Raw genomic sequence first — 14668 nt, forward strand, 5'->3', positions numbered from 1 at the left:
TTGAAATATATATACTCAATGATGATGGTTTAATAATTTTAGATTGGTGTTTACCTATTTTTTGGGGCCCCTGTCAGTCATTGGCCCTTGGAATTGTCCTACCTTTTCCCCCCTATTCGGTGCCCCTGCTTACATGTAAATAAAGTTCTGGTTATAACTGTTGTGACAGGTTACTGGTTGAAAATATCAGCATGAATATTTATTATAGATAAAAAAAATGTATTAGTAATTAACTTAAGAGACTTCAAATAATAATCAACTTCAATCAAAAATAGCTTAAATGATGGTGATGAATCTTGAAATTTACATTTATGGATGTGAAATTTCCCTAATAAAATATAAAGGCTGACAATAATAGATTAGATTAGATTATACTTTATTTATCCCACAACGGGGAAATTCACTTGTTACAGCAGCAGAAAGTGTAATATACACTACAGAAGTAGAATCAAATTAAAAACCTCACAATGAACGGACAGAAGTATCAGTCAGCCTCTACAATAGACGAAAAAAAAATCAGGCAATCAAATGTACAGATGTTTAAAACAAGTACTAAGGTAGAACATTTCAAAAGTAGTGGAATGATATAAATAATATTGCACATGTAATCGGAAAGGAAATATAAATGTAATGTATTGTAATGTAAAGTGACCATAGTGTAAGAAATATTGCAAAAGAAAGTGACCATAATATAAATAATATTACAAAAGTATGTGACCATGGTATAAATAATAACTGCAAGTTATAAATGAAATGAAAAATACATAGTTTCTTTTCTTTGTATCTTTGTATTCAAAATAAATAATAATCTTTTTTTTCTGTTTAACACAGTATATAGTCCTCAAGTTCTTTCCAAAATGTGCTACTATATGGACAACCATATATATAAATAAATAAATGTAATTCTCTGACTTTATTTGTGACACAGAATTTAAAAGGAACAAGCCAGGCTTTATGCATTCATTGTAGAAACACTCTCTGATGTGTTTATTGGTGCATGTTTCACTCAGGATGTCAACACCATGTACATAAAGAACATTAACAGTTGTATGTTGCACATTTTCATTTTTGTAGCCTTTCATTCATTCTCTCGCGAGATCAGCGCGTGTTCGCGCCACTGGCGTCATTTCCATGAGACCTCACGAGCCAGAAGTAACGAGCTCGAGCTAGCTCAACAAGCTGCGTTGTTGTTGTTTTTAAACAAACAAACAAACAAACAATGGCCACCTCCAAGAAGGGGAAGAAAGTTGTAAACCAAGAGGAGCTGCGGCGCTTGATGAGGGAGAAACAAAGACAAACGTCCGACAAGAAGCGAGTCGAGTCTCCGTTTGCTAAATACAACAGTCTCGGGCACCTTAGCTGCGTCCTGTGCAGCGTGCAGGTGAAGTCGGAGCTGCTGTGGCCGGCTCACATACTCGGAAAACAGCACAAGGAGAAAGTTGCCGAGCTAAAAGGAAAGAGTCAACAACCGGTGACACAGCAGGTTCAGCCGGTGAAGAGGAAAGCGCCGGACGGCGAGGACGTGAACGGGAAGAAGGTGAAAGCTACCACCTCTGCGTCAGGACTGCCAGGTGATTTCTTCGAGAAACCCAGCGAGCAGGAGGCTGTCTCTGCTAAAAAGTCTGCAGGTCTCAGTCTGTTGGCTGGAGTTTATGATGATGAGGATGAAGAAGAGGAGCAAGGGGCTGCAAACCCTCAAAAACCTGAAGCTGCAGGACTACCGAGTGACTTCTTCGACAGCTCCATCCCATCCACACCCGCCATCTCCCACTCGGGATCCATCCTCAAAGCGGAGGTGCAGGAGAAGATCACGGAGAAGAAAGACAACACAGCCGAGGCTCTCCCCGAGGGCTTCTTCGACGACCCCGTGAGAGATGCCAAGGTGCGCAACGTGGACGCGCCCAAAGACCAAATGGACAAGGAGTGGGAAGAGTTTCAGAAGGAGATCCGGCAGGTGAACACGAAATCAGAGGCCATCGTGGCTGAGGACGACGAGGAGGGCCGACTTGAACGTCAGATTGACGAAATTGATGAACAGATCGAGTGTTATAGGAGAGTGGAAGTGCTGCGAGACAAGCGGGATGTGGTGAAGAGCAAGCCTCTGCCCAGAAAGGATGAACATATGGAGACAGGCGACAGCGATGATGAGGAGGAGGAAGAGGAGAATGAAGAGGAGCTGTTGGGGCTTTTGTCCCGGGACTGGAGAGCTAAAGATGCTCTGGCTTGAGTCTCTCTGGAGCTCATGTGACTGACCTCAATTTTGTCCAGAGAGTTGATAAAACAGGTCTTAAGAGAGGAATTAGTTTTGTCATTTAAGAGTCCAACAAGTGTAAATATGTGTGAAAGGATGTCTTTTTTTTGTATGTTTTGAATGGATTAAATGTGATGCAGTGACATCATTTCGTGACACAGCAGACAAGGTTTCTCAGTTCATGATTTAAAAAAAACAACAACCACAAATCAAACCTTTTTAAAGTGTGTGTTTATTCATGGGTGCTCACACAAACACATTCATAAAATCCCCCCGCCCCTCATCCCATGTACAGTAGCAGCATGGATCCAAAAATCTATGTCATGATGGCCGAAGCTGTTTGATTTGAGCTCAACTAACCATTGTCCTGCAAAAACAAGTAGTCGACTATGTTAAGTTTATAAATAATCGGTTCATGTTACATTATAAGCAACATGCAAAGCACAACAGAATTCTATTTTTTTAAAAATGTACAATGTTTAGATTAAGACCATAAAGTAAATTTTTTTTACCCCATCACAAGATCATTTGAGAATACATTTCAACCATTTTTACAGAATACAATGTTCGAGTATGACAAATCGGGTTATGTAAATTACACCGTTAGGCCCATAAAAATGGAATCAAATGAAATCAAGTAAAGAGTGATGTCAGTGCTTCTTATACTACCTGTTACACATCGTGAGCTAGGTGTGCCCTCAGTCTACTGCAACCTTAAACAAGCAATCTATGTCTTTTTTCTTTTTTCTCTCTTTTTGTTATTGCTACATATGCCTCATGAATTACCACTTCAAAATACTTTCCGAATGATTCAAAGTGTTCATAGCCCTTCAAAACTTTGCAGAACTGAAAACAGAAAAAAAAAACCAAATCGAACAAGCAAAATTACAGATAAATGCACAGACAAACTTAAACACACGACTTCAAGCTAAATGTATTGGAGATGAACGAAGGAACAGAAACACAATGAGCAGAAAAAGAGCAGAAATTTTGTTCAGCATAGAAAAGAGCACTCCTGTGCTCAGCAGTTAAGTCTGAAATCTCTCTAAAAACCAAAACTAAAGACTCACAAAAATCCTGCTTCTAGTAGTCATTTGTAAACATTCATCAAATTCTATCTCGGGTTCTATAAATAAGGTTCAGGTGTGTTGTACCAGGTGTTTGTGTTGATAGGGAAGGGGGTAACAATTACAGCCTCCAGAAATGCTATACAAAAATGTTACATCAAGATGAGACAGTTTGGTTGAACAAAAACTAAACACAGGTGGCAAAGAAAACAGCAAATCTGAGAATTGAGGGTGGAAAACTGGATTTAAAATAACTCACAACACTTATTTCCACAGTTTAGTTTTTTCATATTAACCATGGAGTTGCTAAAAGAACTGAATATCCTGCGTATTGGATTAACTCTAAAAATTTAAGCTCATGTTTTGTGGGAAAAAAAGGGTTGTGTTGAAATAGACCGGGAAGGGGAGGGCGTGAGTAAGGGAGGGCATGCCAGCGCCACTGTTCCACAATCAGTATGATAAATATTCAGTTCAGAAAAGTGCAGCAATTACAGAGAACAGGGTCAGGATCTCAGAAGTCTCCGGACCCTGCTGGGTATTCCAATACTGTTCACTGCTGTCAGTGATAATGTGCTCACAAACCTAGAGCAGCTCTAAGTTCCTTCGGGGAGTACTTCTGGTCCCAGTCACTGTCAAAGCACTCCATGGTACGAGCGCTGGGAGTTGATGTTCCGAATATTTGTCTCAGGCCGCTGTAGGTCAAACCGGGTGAATTACGTCCGATGCCTGCCTGATGGAGGACGTCTTCCAAGTCTGTGAAAAGCAAAGATTTATTCAGAAACGTGCAGAGACAGCACTGTGAAACTGAAAACATCCATACTCCCGACAATACAGTTTGGAGAGTTCAGGAAATACACGCATTTTTTGTTGAGCCATCGATACCACTCTCATGTCTGTTCGCTTAATATGGAGCTACAGCTTAGCATAAAAACTGGAAATGGAAACAGCAAGCTTGGCTCAGCAGCTCACTAATGAACACATAATGTCTCATTTGTTTGTCTGTACAAAGTATAAGTCGAGGTTTTATGGGGCGTTATGTGCCAAGTGCTTTCTTGGCTTGTACTGCCAACTTCCTGACTTCTCAAAGCGAGGTTGCCAGGCAACCAGCGGAGACTTAATATATCATTGCCTTATATTTATGAAACAGAGAGTGGCTTCAATCTCGACCTTGACAATTCCTCAAAAATGTCAAACTATCCCTTTAATGATCGCTGAGACTTTGTAGTGGAGATGCGCACCTTTCAGAGAGCTGACACCAGGCAGGAGTACATTCTTTGGGCATCTTCTCACATTTCTCTTAGAGCGGTTTGAAGTTGAGAAACGTGGACGTCTGCTCGCCTGATGCTCTGTCAGCGGTGTGGATATCTCTGTGAAAACAAAGGAAAGTATGAATGTATATTAAAATGGAACATAAGGCAAAGAAAGTCACTGGAATAAAGCACTTCTCTACCACACTCCACCTTGTATATCCCCAGGTGTTGCTTTGGTTGTTGTAGCTTCATTCACCGCCTCGGTTGCTGGACTTTCACTGGTGATTGGCAGTTGCGCTGTTGCGTCATTGTCCTTTGACTGTAAAGCAGATGGAAGATGAAATGTAAAATGCATGATGTGGTCTTTTACTCTCCAGTCCAGTGATTCCTACCCAGTGTACCTCAGAGGGTATTTCTGCAGTTGTTTGAGGGTATGTGGAAAGATTGTTGAGTGGTGCAAACAGAAATTACAATTTAAATAATAATATTTTACTAATAAACATCACATGTTCAGGGGGCTTGAAAACTAGTCAGCAAGCAAGCAGAGACACTGAAACGGTAATTAAACAATAATGGAAAAAAACAACGCCGTGAAGATGCAGAAAGTGTGACGCTTCATATTACTCACGCTTTGCTTCGATCCGTTCTCTAATGACGACACTCTCTGACGAAGATCTGCGACCACAGAGAGGAGGATGTGGAGCTGCTCATCAGCCTGTGTGTGATGCAGCTCCTCTGTCTTGTTAGCCTCGCTCACTGCTTTTCTCAGGTCTGTTAAGTCCTATGACAAAAAAAGAAGAAAAGGGAAATCTGTGTCAAACAACCTGCATTTATCTGCAATTCTCTAAAGGCCCATGAGCATCAGGTGTATCCTGGGAAGTTAGGCAGGTAGACTGAGACCTCAAAATCTAAAGTTAAAAGGGAAATCTTTCCCAGCTGGCAATTTTTTTTTACTGTCCACATAATTATTGAGGTCACCGTGTGAAAAAATATGTAAGAGAGCGATTATTTGTTCATCCCCCTTCCCCATCCTATGTTGCTAAAAATAATAAATAAATAAGAGAGAAGAAAATATTCTGCAGTTGTCTTTGACCTAGTTTTACTCAGCGAACTAAAGCATCTAAGCTCCCAAAATAGATTGGCACTTGTTTCATGTATTATGAATGAAAACCAAGCGCATGGATCCAAGAAATGACAAGACCTTCTTAACCCGATGACTCTTTCAACGCAAGTCTGACGAGAACTTCGAAAAAACTACCCATGCATGCATGTGCGGGTAAACAAATGAATCTGGCAGAGGTAAAGTTTGCCGTAGCTTCTTCTTTGTATTCATGCCATAGTATAGACGATCAACTGACATCATGGTATGAGTCATCTCGGGGCCAAACGCGAGAAGATTTGCCTCAATTCTACGTGAGGCAAATATGCAAAAGTGCTGCTGCAACTCGCTTCTGAGAAGAAGTACATCTGACATCCATGGAGGTGCACTAAGTTATTCTGCTAATTCACTTAAACACAAAGCGCAGTGGGCTTGTTTTATGTGAACACAGCCCTACATACATTCACACATAAATAATAGATGAGAAAAGCAGCCTGCGGTGATATTTGCAACAAGCATAGAGCTGTAAATAAAAAAAGACAAGCTGCCACACAAAATAAGTGAAATCCAACTTGGACTTTGACTCATGAAAAATCCATCAGTTGTGTTCAAGTGAAATCCTAGAGGTGCAGCCATCTACTATTTACAGTAAGGAGGAACAGAGCTTCGGGTTCTTCTGGGCTGTTTGTCAGCTGCCAAAAACGCTGTATTGACAGTACAGTACTGTAACATACAGCTTGGAAAAATCATTCTGATGGGTGAGGCTATTCTCGTCGACTGTTCTGCCTCTCATTGCAAACGGCGTTTGTGACTGCTCATATTCTGAGATATAAATGGATGACTGAGTGCCAATAAACTTGTATAAATGTTAAATATGTGACAGGCCAGCCAAATTAAGCCAACAGATAGAAATATGTATATAAAAACCAATGAAGTAAAACCAACCGAGAGCTTAGTCTCAAAGTAAACATGCAGCCGTGGAAGAGACGTTTAGATATGCGAGCCCTGACATCCTCTTTAATCTGAACATGTTGTCATAGCGACTGTCAAAATAAGAAAGCACTACAAATGTCGCTGGCTTGAATTTACCATTGTCTTCTTCAGGTCGTCATCTTTCTTCTGATTTTCAAGAACAGTCTGCATAGTCTTTACGTCGTGCTGCACACTTGTTAGTGTGCTGCCGATTGTAGCAACACTCTGGAAAAGAAAAAAATAAACACTCCGTCAGGTCAGTTAGGGAGACAGTACACACAAAATATATAATATTAATGTAGATTCTCAACCACATTTCTCTTTTAATTAGATTTTGCTTTGCTTTTACCTTTTGGAGCTCTTCGACTGTAGTGGGCAGGCTGATTAAATCAGCAGCTGATTTCAAGTTGACCTTTAAGTGGTTTACAGCAGAGTCCAGCAAACTGATCTGCAGGAGTGAAATGACACAACACGATCGGTTACACCTTTAAGACAGAATTACTAATCTATTAACCTCTTTTATATTTAATGAACGCAAAGGCTACAGGATGAAGAAAAGAAAAAAAAAAAAAACACTATTTGCTGAAGTGTTGGCAAACTTAAAACCTGCATGAAACTTATCACTCATGTTAAAATCTGTGAAATCAAATCCCTGTTAATTATCACGCAAAGTAAGTTATTGTATTACCAGCTATGACTCACATTTCATAAAAATAATAATGTTGGCATTCCAAACCAGTGAATTGAATTACATGCTGACATGATTCCTTTGTATACCACATTTTTGTAGCAACAAAGCAGGAAATGTGCACTTTGTTTCCAATTACAGGAAGGTATGAAGACGTGTTGAGCGTGTCTAGATATTCTCCAACACTTTGTCGTGACCTTTGGTGAGTGTGTGAGATAGTTGGTATGCTAAAGTGGCTTGAAAAGCCTCTTGATTATGAATACAGCTGACCTTTCTGTTCATTTCTGTTAGGTTGGACCACAGCTTGCTCAGTCCCTTGTCCCCGTTCTCGATGTCGTCGAGCTTTCTCTCTTTGTTTTTCAGATCCTCGCTCAGTTTTGGAATTTCACTTGATGACACCTTCTGACTGGATTCCACTGTTATAAAACGCATTACAGCATGTTAGCACAATTAAAGATAAAGGAATGTATGGCTGTGTAACTTGGAGAGAGTTCAAGTTTCCAAAGGGCAATCAAGCTTTTTATGATCATCATGTGTGTGTGTGTGTGTGTGTGTGTGTGTGTGTGTGTGTGTGTGTGACAGGAAGTCTTACTGCTGTGCAGCTTTTCTTTCAGTGCATCTAGATCTTCTTTCAGAGCAATCTGCATCCATATGAGTCCGGCACAGGCCATGACACAGGCAGCCAGTATGATAAACAGAAACAAGGGGTAGCACACATTGCAGCACTGCGTGTAGCTCCTTCTGTAAGAGAGACAGAAGACACACGATAATGTTGAAACGCACGGCCTCATTCATTATTAATGAAGGAGATATTTTCAGAAGGCTGCATACACTGTCATGGGAATTATGAGGATTACTGATAAAGACTGGCGCTTCAAAATAAGGGCTGATACATAACATATCATTATGATGCTGCATGTAGTATTGATTTCTAATTTTGGAAGGTATCAGGCTTCAGGAAAAAGGGCATCTTCTTGCATTTACTCTGAACGCAGATGAAGAGAAAATGGATTGATTTATCATGGTCACTTTCTTTGCGATATTTCTTACACTGTGGTCACTTTACATTACAATACTCTTTTTATATATGATGCCACTTTTATCCTCAGTATTTGTCTGTTTTGGAGGTTGATTGTTCTTCATGTTTATTGTGTTTATCGTGTAGGTTATAGATAGTTTATTGTGTTTTTTTGCCTTTTCTACTTTTTTTCTAATTCTGTAGTGCATGCTTTACTTTCCTCTGCTGCTGTAACAAGTAAATTTCCAAGTGGTTGGATGAATAAAGTATAACTAATCTGACAAGATTTCTATTTTTATTTTATTTTAACCTCTGCATAATAACTACAATCTGTTTCCAAGGTTCTGCTCATATAAAACAAGCAATAAAATAAAAATAAAATAGAAAACTAACTTCAAAAACAATCAAACTTGATTTTAAAACACATATTAAAACAAAATAGTTGCTGATATCTGAAATGTACACCACTAATCCTGCATCATACACCAAAAACAAACGCTTTGATATCTGCTCACTCACTTCCCAAAGTTGGCTCCGCTGCTCAGGCTGTTGAACTCGTCGTCGTCCGAGCTCGAGTCGGACTCCGAGTCCGGCGGCTCGGTTCGGAGGAGTCGGTGACCGGACCCCTTTTTGGTCTTCTTCCTCTTACTATCCCCGAGTCCGATCAGGGCATTTAACTCCTTCCTCTTCTTCATCTTCTTCTGGGGGGTCAGCGAACCCGCCGAGCCCGATTTAAACCCGACTAGATCCAAAGTTTTGTCCAGTTTGGTGGATGTTGTCGTTTGTGTAGCGGCTAAGCTAAGCTAACGTCCTCTCGCTAGCTTCGAGTTCAACCACGCAAGGTTGCTAACGCACAGAAACACATCGGACTCTGCCGGTCCGCTGTCTTGTTTTACTTACAGCTGACACACGGAATATTCAACTGGCTCATCAACATCACACCACTCTCCCCTGAAAAGCTTTTATAAAACAACTTTTTGTCCACTAGCCGCCGGGTCATCACATACAAAACGTCGGCTAATTCGGCTAGCTATCAAAAACACCTTTGCTAACGGTGGCTAACAAACGGCTTTCTGTCGTTACCGAGCTGTCACATCGTCTCGGCTAACACGACGTCGTTAATTTTACAAACACGTCTTTAAACGGATAAACAGAACAAAGCCGCATCTATCATAAAATCCAAATGTGCGGTACTGTATTTTCCAGCGAGCTATCCTGCTGTATATATTGTTCGGGTAGGGCAGCTGATTGGTGCAAAGAGCAGCGACGACTTCCGGTGCTCTGTTCTGTCTGGGAGCGAAACAGACCATAACACCACCACCACCACCACCAGCAGCAGCAGCAGCAGCAGCCGCAGCAGCGACACCGGCACCGACATCACAAACACGCACTTTTTCCCAATATGAACCGGCAAGTAAGTACGACTTATGAAAACCACAGTGAAATAAGATGATGGTATGAATGAAACTATGTTAGAAAAATAATTATTATTATAAAAAAAACTGCGATGAATGATGGAAACCAAGCTAAACTTGTCCGTGCATGCCTCTGTGTCAAATTTATTTTATCCTTCCACCCTTTCAAAATAAATTCAAATGTGACCTCCATCATTCTTCCTCTTCTTAGCCAGCTCATCGGAGTGTGTTAAATATTTAGCACTAAGCTTTTATTCTGCTCATTAGAATGTTCAGGGGAAGTTTTTTGTCCTCTCTCTCGGTTTTAATCATAAGGCTAATTTCAAGGTCCAGTGAAATAATCCAAATGAAAAGCTTTTTCTTTCTTTCTTATAATATATTTTCACCCTTTTGTCCCATTTGCAGTATTTGTTTTTTCGTTGTGTGTACACTGATAGTTCAATTTTTGTGATGGCATGATCTTATAATGGGCCAAATTATGAGGCGTATGTCTTTATATTGCCTATAACATGTTCATGAATGAATTATTCACATTTTCCCCCACATTGATTAATCAGTGATTTGACTGTTTGTTGTGGCTCTACTGTGCATATATTGTCATATCTACAGGTTATAAGTCTTTATTGTTATTTTTTCTGTCACTGTGTTTTGCTGTTTACGTAATATTTTCAAGAATGTGCCACCTTCTATGAAACAGGATTTAATTTTTTGTTTCAATTTGCTTCTTCCAGCAGGGGTTCCCTCCAGAAATCCAGCTAACCTGGAGCGCTATTGGGCTGACCCAGCAAGACACATGGGCTGAGTAGAAGCAGGGCTGCCGCAGACTGGCCTTTAGTTCTTTTTCATTGAAAACAGACTCCCACTGGTTTGCTTTTGGCTTTGAAAATATGCTCCTTTATGTGCCGGGACCCCCGTACTACAACCGCACAATACTAATAATAATAATGACGCTGAATGAACATCTCCACACTGGACCAATTTACAAACACACAAAGGAACTGAGATGCTCCTCAACATCTCAGTATGACTTTTGTTATTGAGTTGCAAGAGATGAGGCCTACTGCTGATGCTGTATTATCCTCAGAAAAGGATTTCTCGAAGCAATGCTTGTCAGTTCACAGTAATAGCACGATGCCACCCACACAAATACAAAGCTAATGTTGTTATAGCTTAGCGATGTGCCTGCTCTGTTATTTAAGTGCATTATACTGGGAGGTAGCTGCTGTATTGTTTTGAATGCATTTGCTGTGAATCCAGCAGTGTCATGTAGGTAGTGAAGCAAAATTCAATCAGTGGCTCGTCTTCACTAAGAACACCTGGTGAGGGGGCAAGCATCACGCTGTGGGCCTGTGCAGAGCCCCGCCGGCATGAGGCTGCAAATCAAAGCATCAGAGGTGTTTCATCTCTTCCCTGGCGTCTCAGTGTTTCATCCGGGGTTAAGACTGAAAGGATGACACTTCAACTTATGCCTCCTCGCTTCTATAGCTACGAGGTAGGGAGCATCAGACATTAGAAGCCCATTACTCTGATTACTACACAACACTTGTTTTCACACTTTGTTCACAGCAGGCTTTCTCATATTCTCACCAGGAATGATTCCTGCAACTGTTGGTCTGGGAGCTGCTTTGGGTGCTGACAGTGAATGTAAATAGTGGTGGCATGATAGGAAATACTGAATAGAATTGAGTGCTAATTGAAGGCTTTCATCTGACATGGCAGACTGTGTGAATACAGATTATCATCAGTTAGAAGCCTGGGCTGCTGTACGAATACCAATTTCTCTCAAGAGGCGTTTCTTGTCTGTTTATTTAGAATCTTTCAGCCATTATGTCGGATGACTCAACTAGTAGACATGAAAATTTCATCATAAAATATATTCTGCTGGCTGACAGATTAGATGAGACCCACATGGTGTTTATTACTGTGACACATGCTTGAACCTATGAACTTCTCTCTCTCTGACACCAGCCGTCTGATCCGAACACATAATTCATACTAAAGAATGAGCTTCGTGTGGGTTTCATTGTTCCATTTTTTGTGTTATTAAAGGCCCCCAAATCATATTTTATTAATCAACTTCTAACTATGAGAATTGGGACCTACATGAATGAATTTTAGAACCACTATTTATTTCTCATGACAGGTTTATGTTTGTCCTGTTTTGCATAGAGAGCTGAAGTCATGATGTTATGTCTGGGTGAGCCTCTGTTCTGTAACTCAATACAGTCTCCAATTTAGCATGTCGTCTGTCTTTGTGGAAAAAATTGAAGCGTGTTTCTGGTGTTTACTTTAGTAGTTGCTTTAAGAAATTGAAACCATTCTGATTTTAACAAGTTAAATGGTAAGTACTGTATGTGCACAGAAATATTTACTGCGGCATGGGTAGACAGCCTGACCGAATATCTGTCTTATAGACAGATATGAGTATTGGTATTGTTATCCAATTTGTGCCTATATTGGGTACATCATGCAGAAAAAATGCTTGTGGTAATGTAATGCACTGCAGAGTTTATCTAGCCTAGCAACTATGCAGCCTTTTAAATATATGTCTGCATTTTTCCCCTCTAAAGTCAGTATATTGCTCAGGCTTCAGTACCTATGTCATCATACTCTATTCTGTCCATTTAGTTAAACTCATATTTCCTAGTAAAGCAATTTTACAACTTTTTAGTTGTAGTTTCTGCTGTCCAAAAATTTTGTACTACATTAACTCCCCTGTATCCTCTTGTTGTCTGAGATAGCTACCCGCAACCCCTCAACTCGCCCATGGACTCAGCTCCTCTGTCGAGCCATGATGTTTAGTTAGTGAACTTCCGGGGCTTATGTCAGGTGTTTGTTAAAAGCAGCTAATAAAATTTTCAAAAATTTTTGTCCTTATCTAAACATGTGAAACGAGCCACATGACAATAGGCCAATTGATGAGAAAGGCTCTGTTCCCAGGTACGATTTTTAGTTGTTCATGTTGTTGCAAATGTCAGTGGGATGTTACTAATAAGGATTTCTTACTTCTGGAACAGAACCCCTTATCTCTCTGTTGGTTGGAGAAACAGTGGACCAATCAGAGTTTTATAGGTGGGCTTAAGAATGGATATGCCATCTTTCTAGATAGCTATCTAGCTATATGTCTATGAGAAATAGCAACTGAACAATGGTGACAAGCATGGATGTGTGACACAGCGGTGCAAGTTACTGTAAATCATTACATATGAAATTAGGTGTCAAAACTGGGTAAAAATATTAGTATTCTCAGCTCCAGGACTGTGGGGGTGTGTCCTCTGAATGTGCTGGAGCCAGGCCTACTTCAGGGAGCAGTCAAGCAGCAATTTTGAAGCGTCTGAAATGTGTCAGATGAGTTAAAAAAATGGCATAACTAACTTTGAAACACTGAGTGAGATGAATTAATCTCTATGCTCAGGGTGGCCTCAGTGTGTCATCAAGCCACCCTTTAGGACCGCCCCCAAAAAAACCCTGGACTGAAAACTGGTGAAAAACGTCTTTAACCTCTAACTCCACATTTCAGTAATATATCGTTTAAAGTCTTTTCACATGTTTTCAGCAACTATTTTCCAACATATTTAATGTATTTTGAAAGAAACCCTGAATTGCCTTTACACAGAAAACAAAATAATTCTATCGATAAAATATATGAATATGTGAAAATGCGAATAACGATTTCAAAAAGCCTCAGGCGTTCTCCGAAAAGCATTTAATACCCACAGATTCGATAAGATCCGATGACTGTCACATAGTGTAAAACAAGCTTGAACAAAGTATTGTTTGGTATTTTAGTTTGAAAAATTAAGATTCATTCTTATTTTTTTTTCTGTCAATCAACAAAGAAAACGAAACCGAACACCTCGACCCCTCCCAGTCTGTTTCCTGACTTGCCCTCACTTGCTTGAAGGAGGTGGGGCTCAGTTAAATGTGATGTCACGTACCTCTGTGCACCAATCAGCTTTGAGCAACATTTGAATCAAAATGAGATGACAGTTGCTGGGCTGTTGCCAGGCAACTGTCAATCAAATCTGATCAAACCCCCCCCAACTACCCACACAGCCCTCATGGAGGATTAGTTTTCATGTATTAAACTAAAAATGAATTAATTTGACTTTTCCCCCAAAACTTTAACTTTAAATGCTCATTTAGTCATACATTTTTAATGTTATAGAGAAATATTTAAGATTTGCAGTTTTTTAGGAGCTTTATGCTGCAGTGAGAATATGCGAGGATATGCTGAATCAATTAGTATGTTTTTATTATGTAATGATGTATTCGTTAATTATTCAGACCCCCAAACGTGATTTCTCCAACTGCTTTGGTGTGAGAAGTTGTGTATATATATATATATATATATATATATATATCAACAGTGCATCCAGAGCGCTTGCTGCTGACACAGTCATGAACCAAAACAACCTCAAAGTTGTCAAGGCTATGAGTGATCTATAGCATTTCATTGACCCCCATCCCACATGTCTTGTGTCAGTCATCCTCTGACAGTGTACAAAAGGGAATCAGCAGGGGGCAATGTTCTCACATCAAACAATCCTAGACATGCAGCATGAAGGCAACACTTGAGTCAAGGACAGAGGAGCGTCAGACTCACTGGCTTGGCTCTGTCTAATGGCAGCAGTGCAAATATTTTTTCATATTCAGCACAGCGGTCATCATTGATAATTTCTGTGCTGTTACACTGACTGCAGTATCCTGCGCAGAGGTCTTTGTGATTGTAAAGGGGCTTGTACAAGTAAATATTTTACACACTGCCATCAGCACACACATATGTATATATACACAATTAGCTATGTTTGTTAGACAACAAAATACATTTGAGATCACGTAATCATGAATAATTAACATGATTATAACACTCAGCATTGTGCGTAGCCTGGAAACATTTTCAGTGTG

General features: G+C 40.1%; 3 protein-coding genes across 4 annotated transcripts in view; 2 read left to right on the plus strand and 1 right to left on the minus strand.

Annotated features, from left to right (window-relative positions):
* Window positions 1–1012: 1012 nt before the first annotated feature.
* Window positions 1013–3506, plus strand: znf830 (zinc finger protein 830). Its single transcript, XM_010751853.3, has one exon. The coding sequence runs from the start codon at window positions 1220–1222 to the stop codon at window positions 2225–2227; it is 1008 nt and encodes a 335-aa protein (XP_010750155.3). The 5' UTR covers window positions 1013–1219; the 3' UTR covers window positions 2228–3506.
* On the minus strand, window positions 3004–9656 carry efcab14 (EF-hand calcium binding domain 14). The gene is made up of 9 exons (XM_010751864.3): window positions 8865–9656; window positions 7920–8068; window positions 7598–7743; window positions 6989–7087; window positions 6757–6864; window positions 5197–5349; window positions 4779–4887; window positions 4557–4685; window positions 3004–4071 (listed from the first exon to the last, which is right to left on the minus strand). Exons 1-9 carry the CDS (start codon window positions 9038–9040, stop codon window positions 3893–3895), a joined length of 1248 nt encoding a protein of 415 aa, XP_010750166.3. The 5' UTR covers window positions 9041–9656; the 3' UTR covers window positions 3004–3892.
* Window positions 9657–9736: 80 nt separating this feature from the next.
* The window catches only part of adgrl2b.1 (adhesion G protein-coupled receptor L2b, tandem duplicate 1), a 127381-nt gene continuing 122449 nt past the window's right edge, over window positions 9737–14668 (plus strand). For both annotated transcript variants that reach the window (XM_019262210.2, XM_019262211.2), the window contains exons 1-2: window positions 9737–9759; window positions 10492–11252. The gene's annotated coding sequence lies outside the window, so the exon portion shown is untranslated. The remainder of the gene's footprint in view (window positions 9760–10491; window positions 11253–14668) is intronic.

This window comes from Larimichthys crocea, chromosome II (assembly GCF_000972845.2).
Source record: "Larimichthys crocea isolate SSNF chromosome II, L_crocea_2.0, whole genome shotgun sequence".
NCBI lineage: Eukaryota > Metazoa > Chordata > Actinopteri > Sciaenidae > Larimichthys > Larimichthys crocea.

Coding starts and splice junctions, on each gene's coding strand:
- efcab14 (XM_010751864.3), bottom strand. CDS start 9,040: ATGAAGAAGAGGAAGGAGTTAAATGCCCTGATCGGACTCGGGGATAGT. Junction 7,744..7,919: donor GAAAGAAAAGCTGCACAGCA/GTAAGACTTCCT, acceptor GTTTTATAACAG/TGGAATCCAGTCAGAAGGTG. Junction 4,686..4,778: donor AACACCTGGGGATATACAAG/GTGGAGTGTGGT, acceptor TTGTTTTCACAG/AGATATCCACACCGCTGACA.
- znf830 (XM_010751853.3), top strand. CDS start 1,220: ATGGCCACCTCCAAGAAGGGGAAGAAAGTTGTAAACCAAGAGGAGCTG.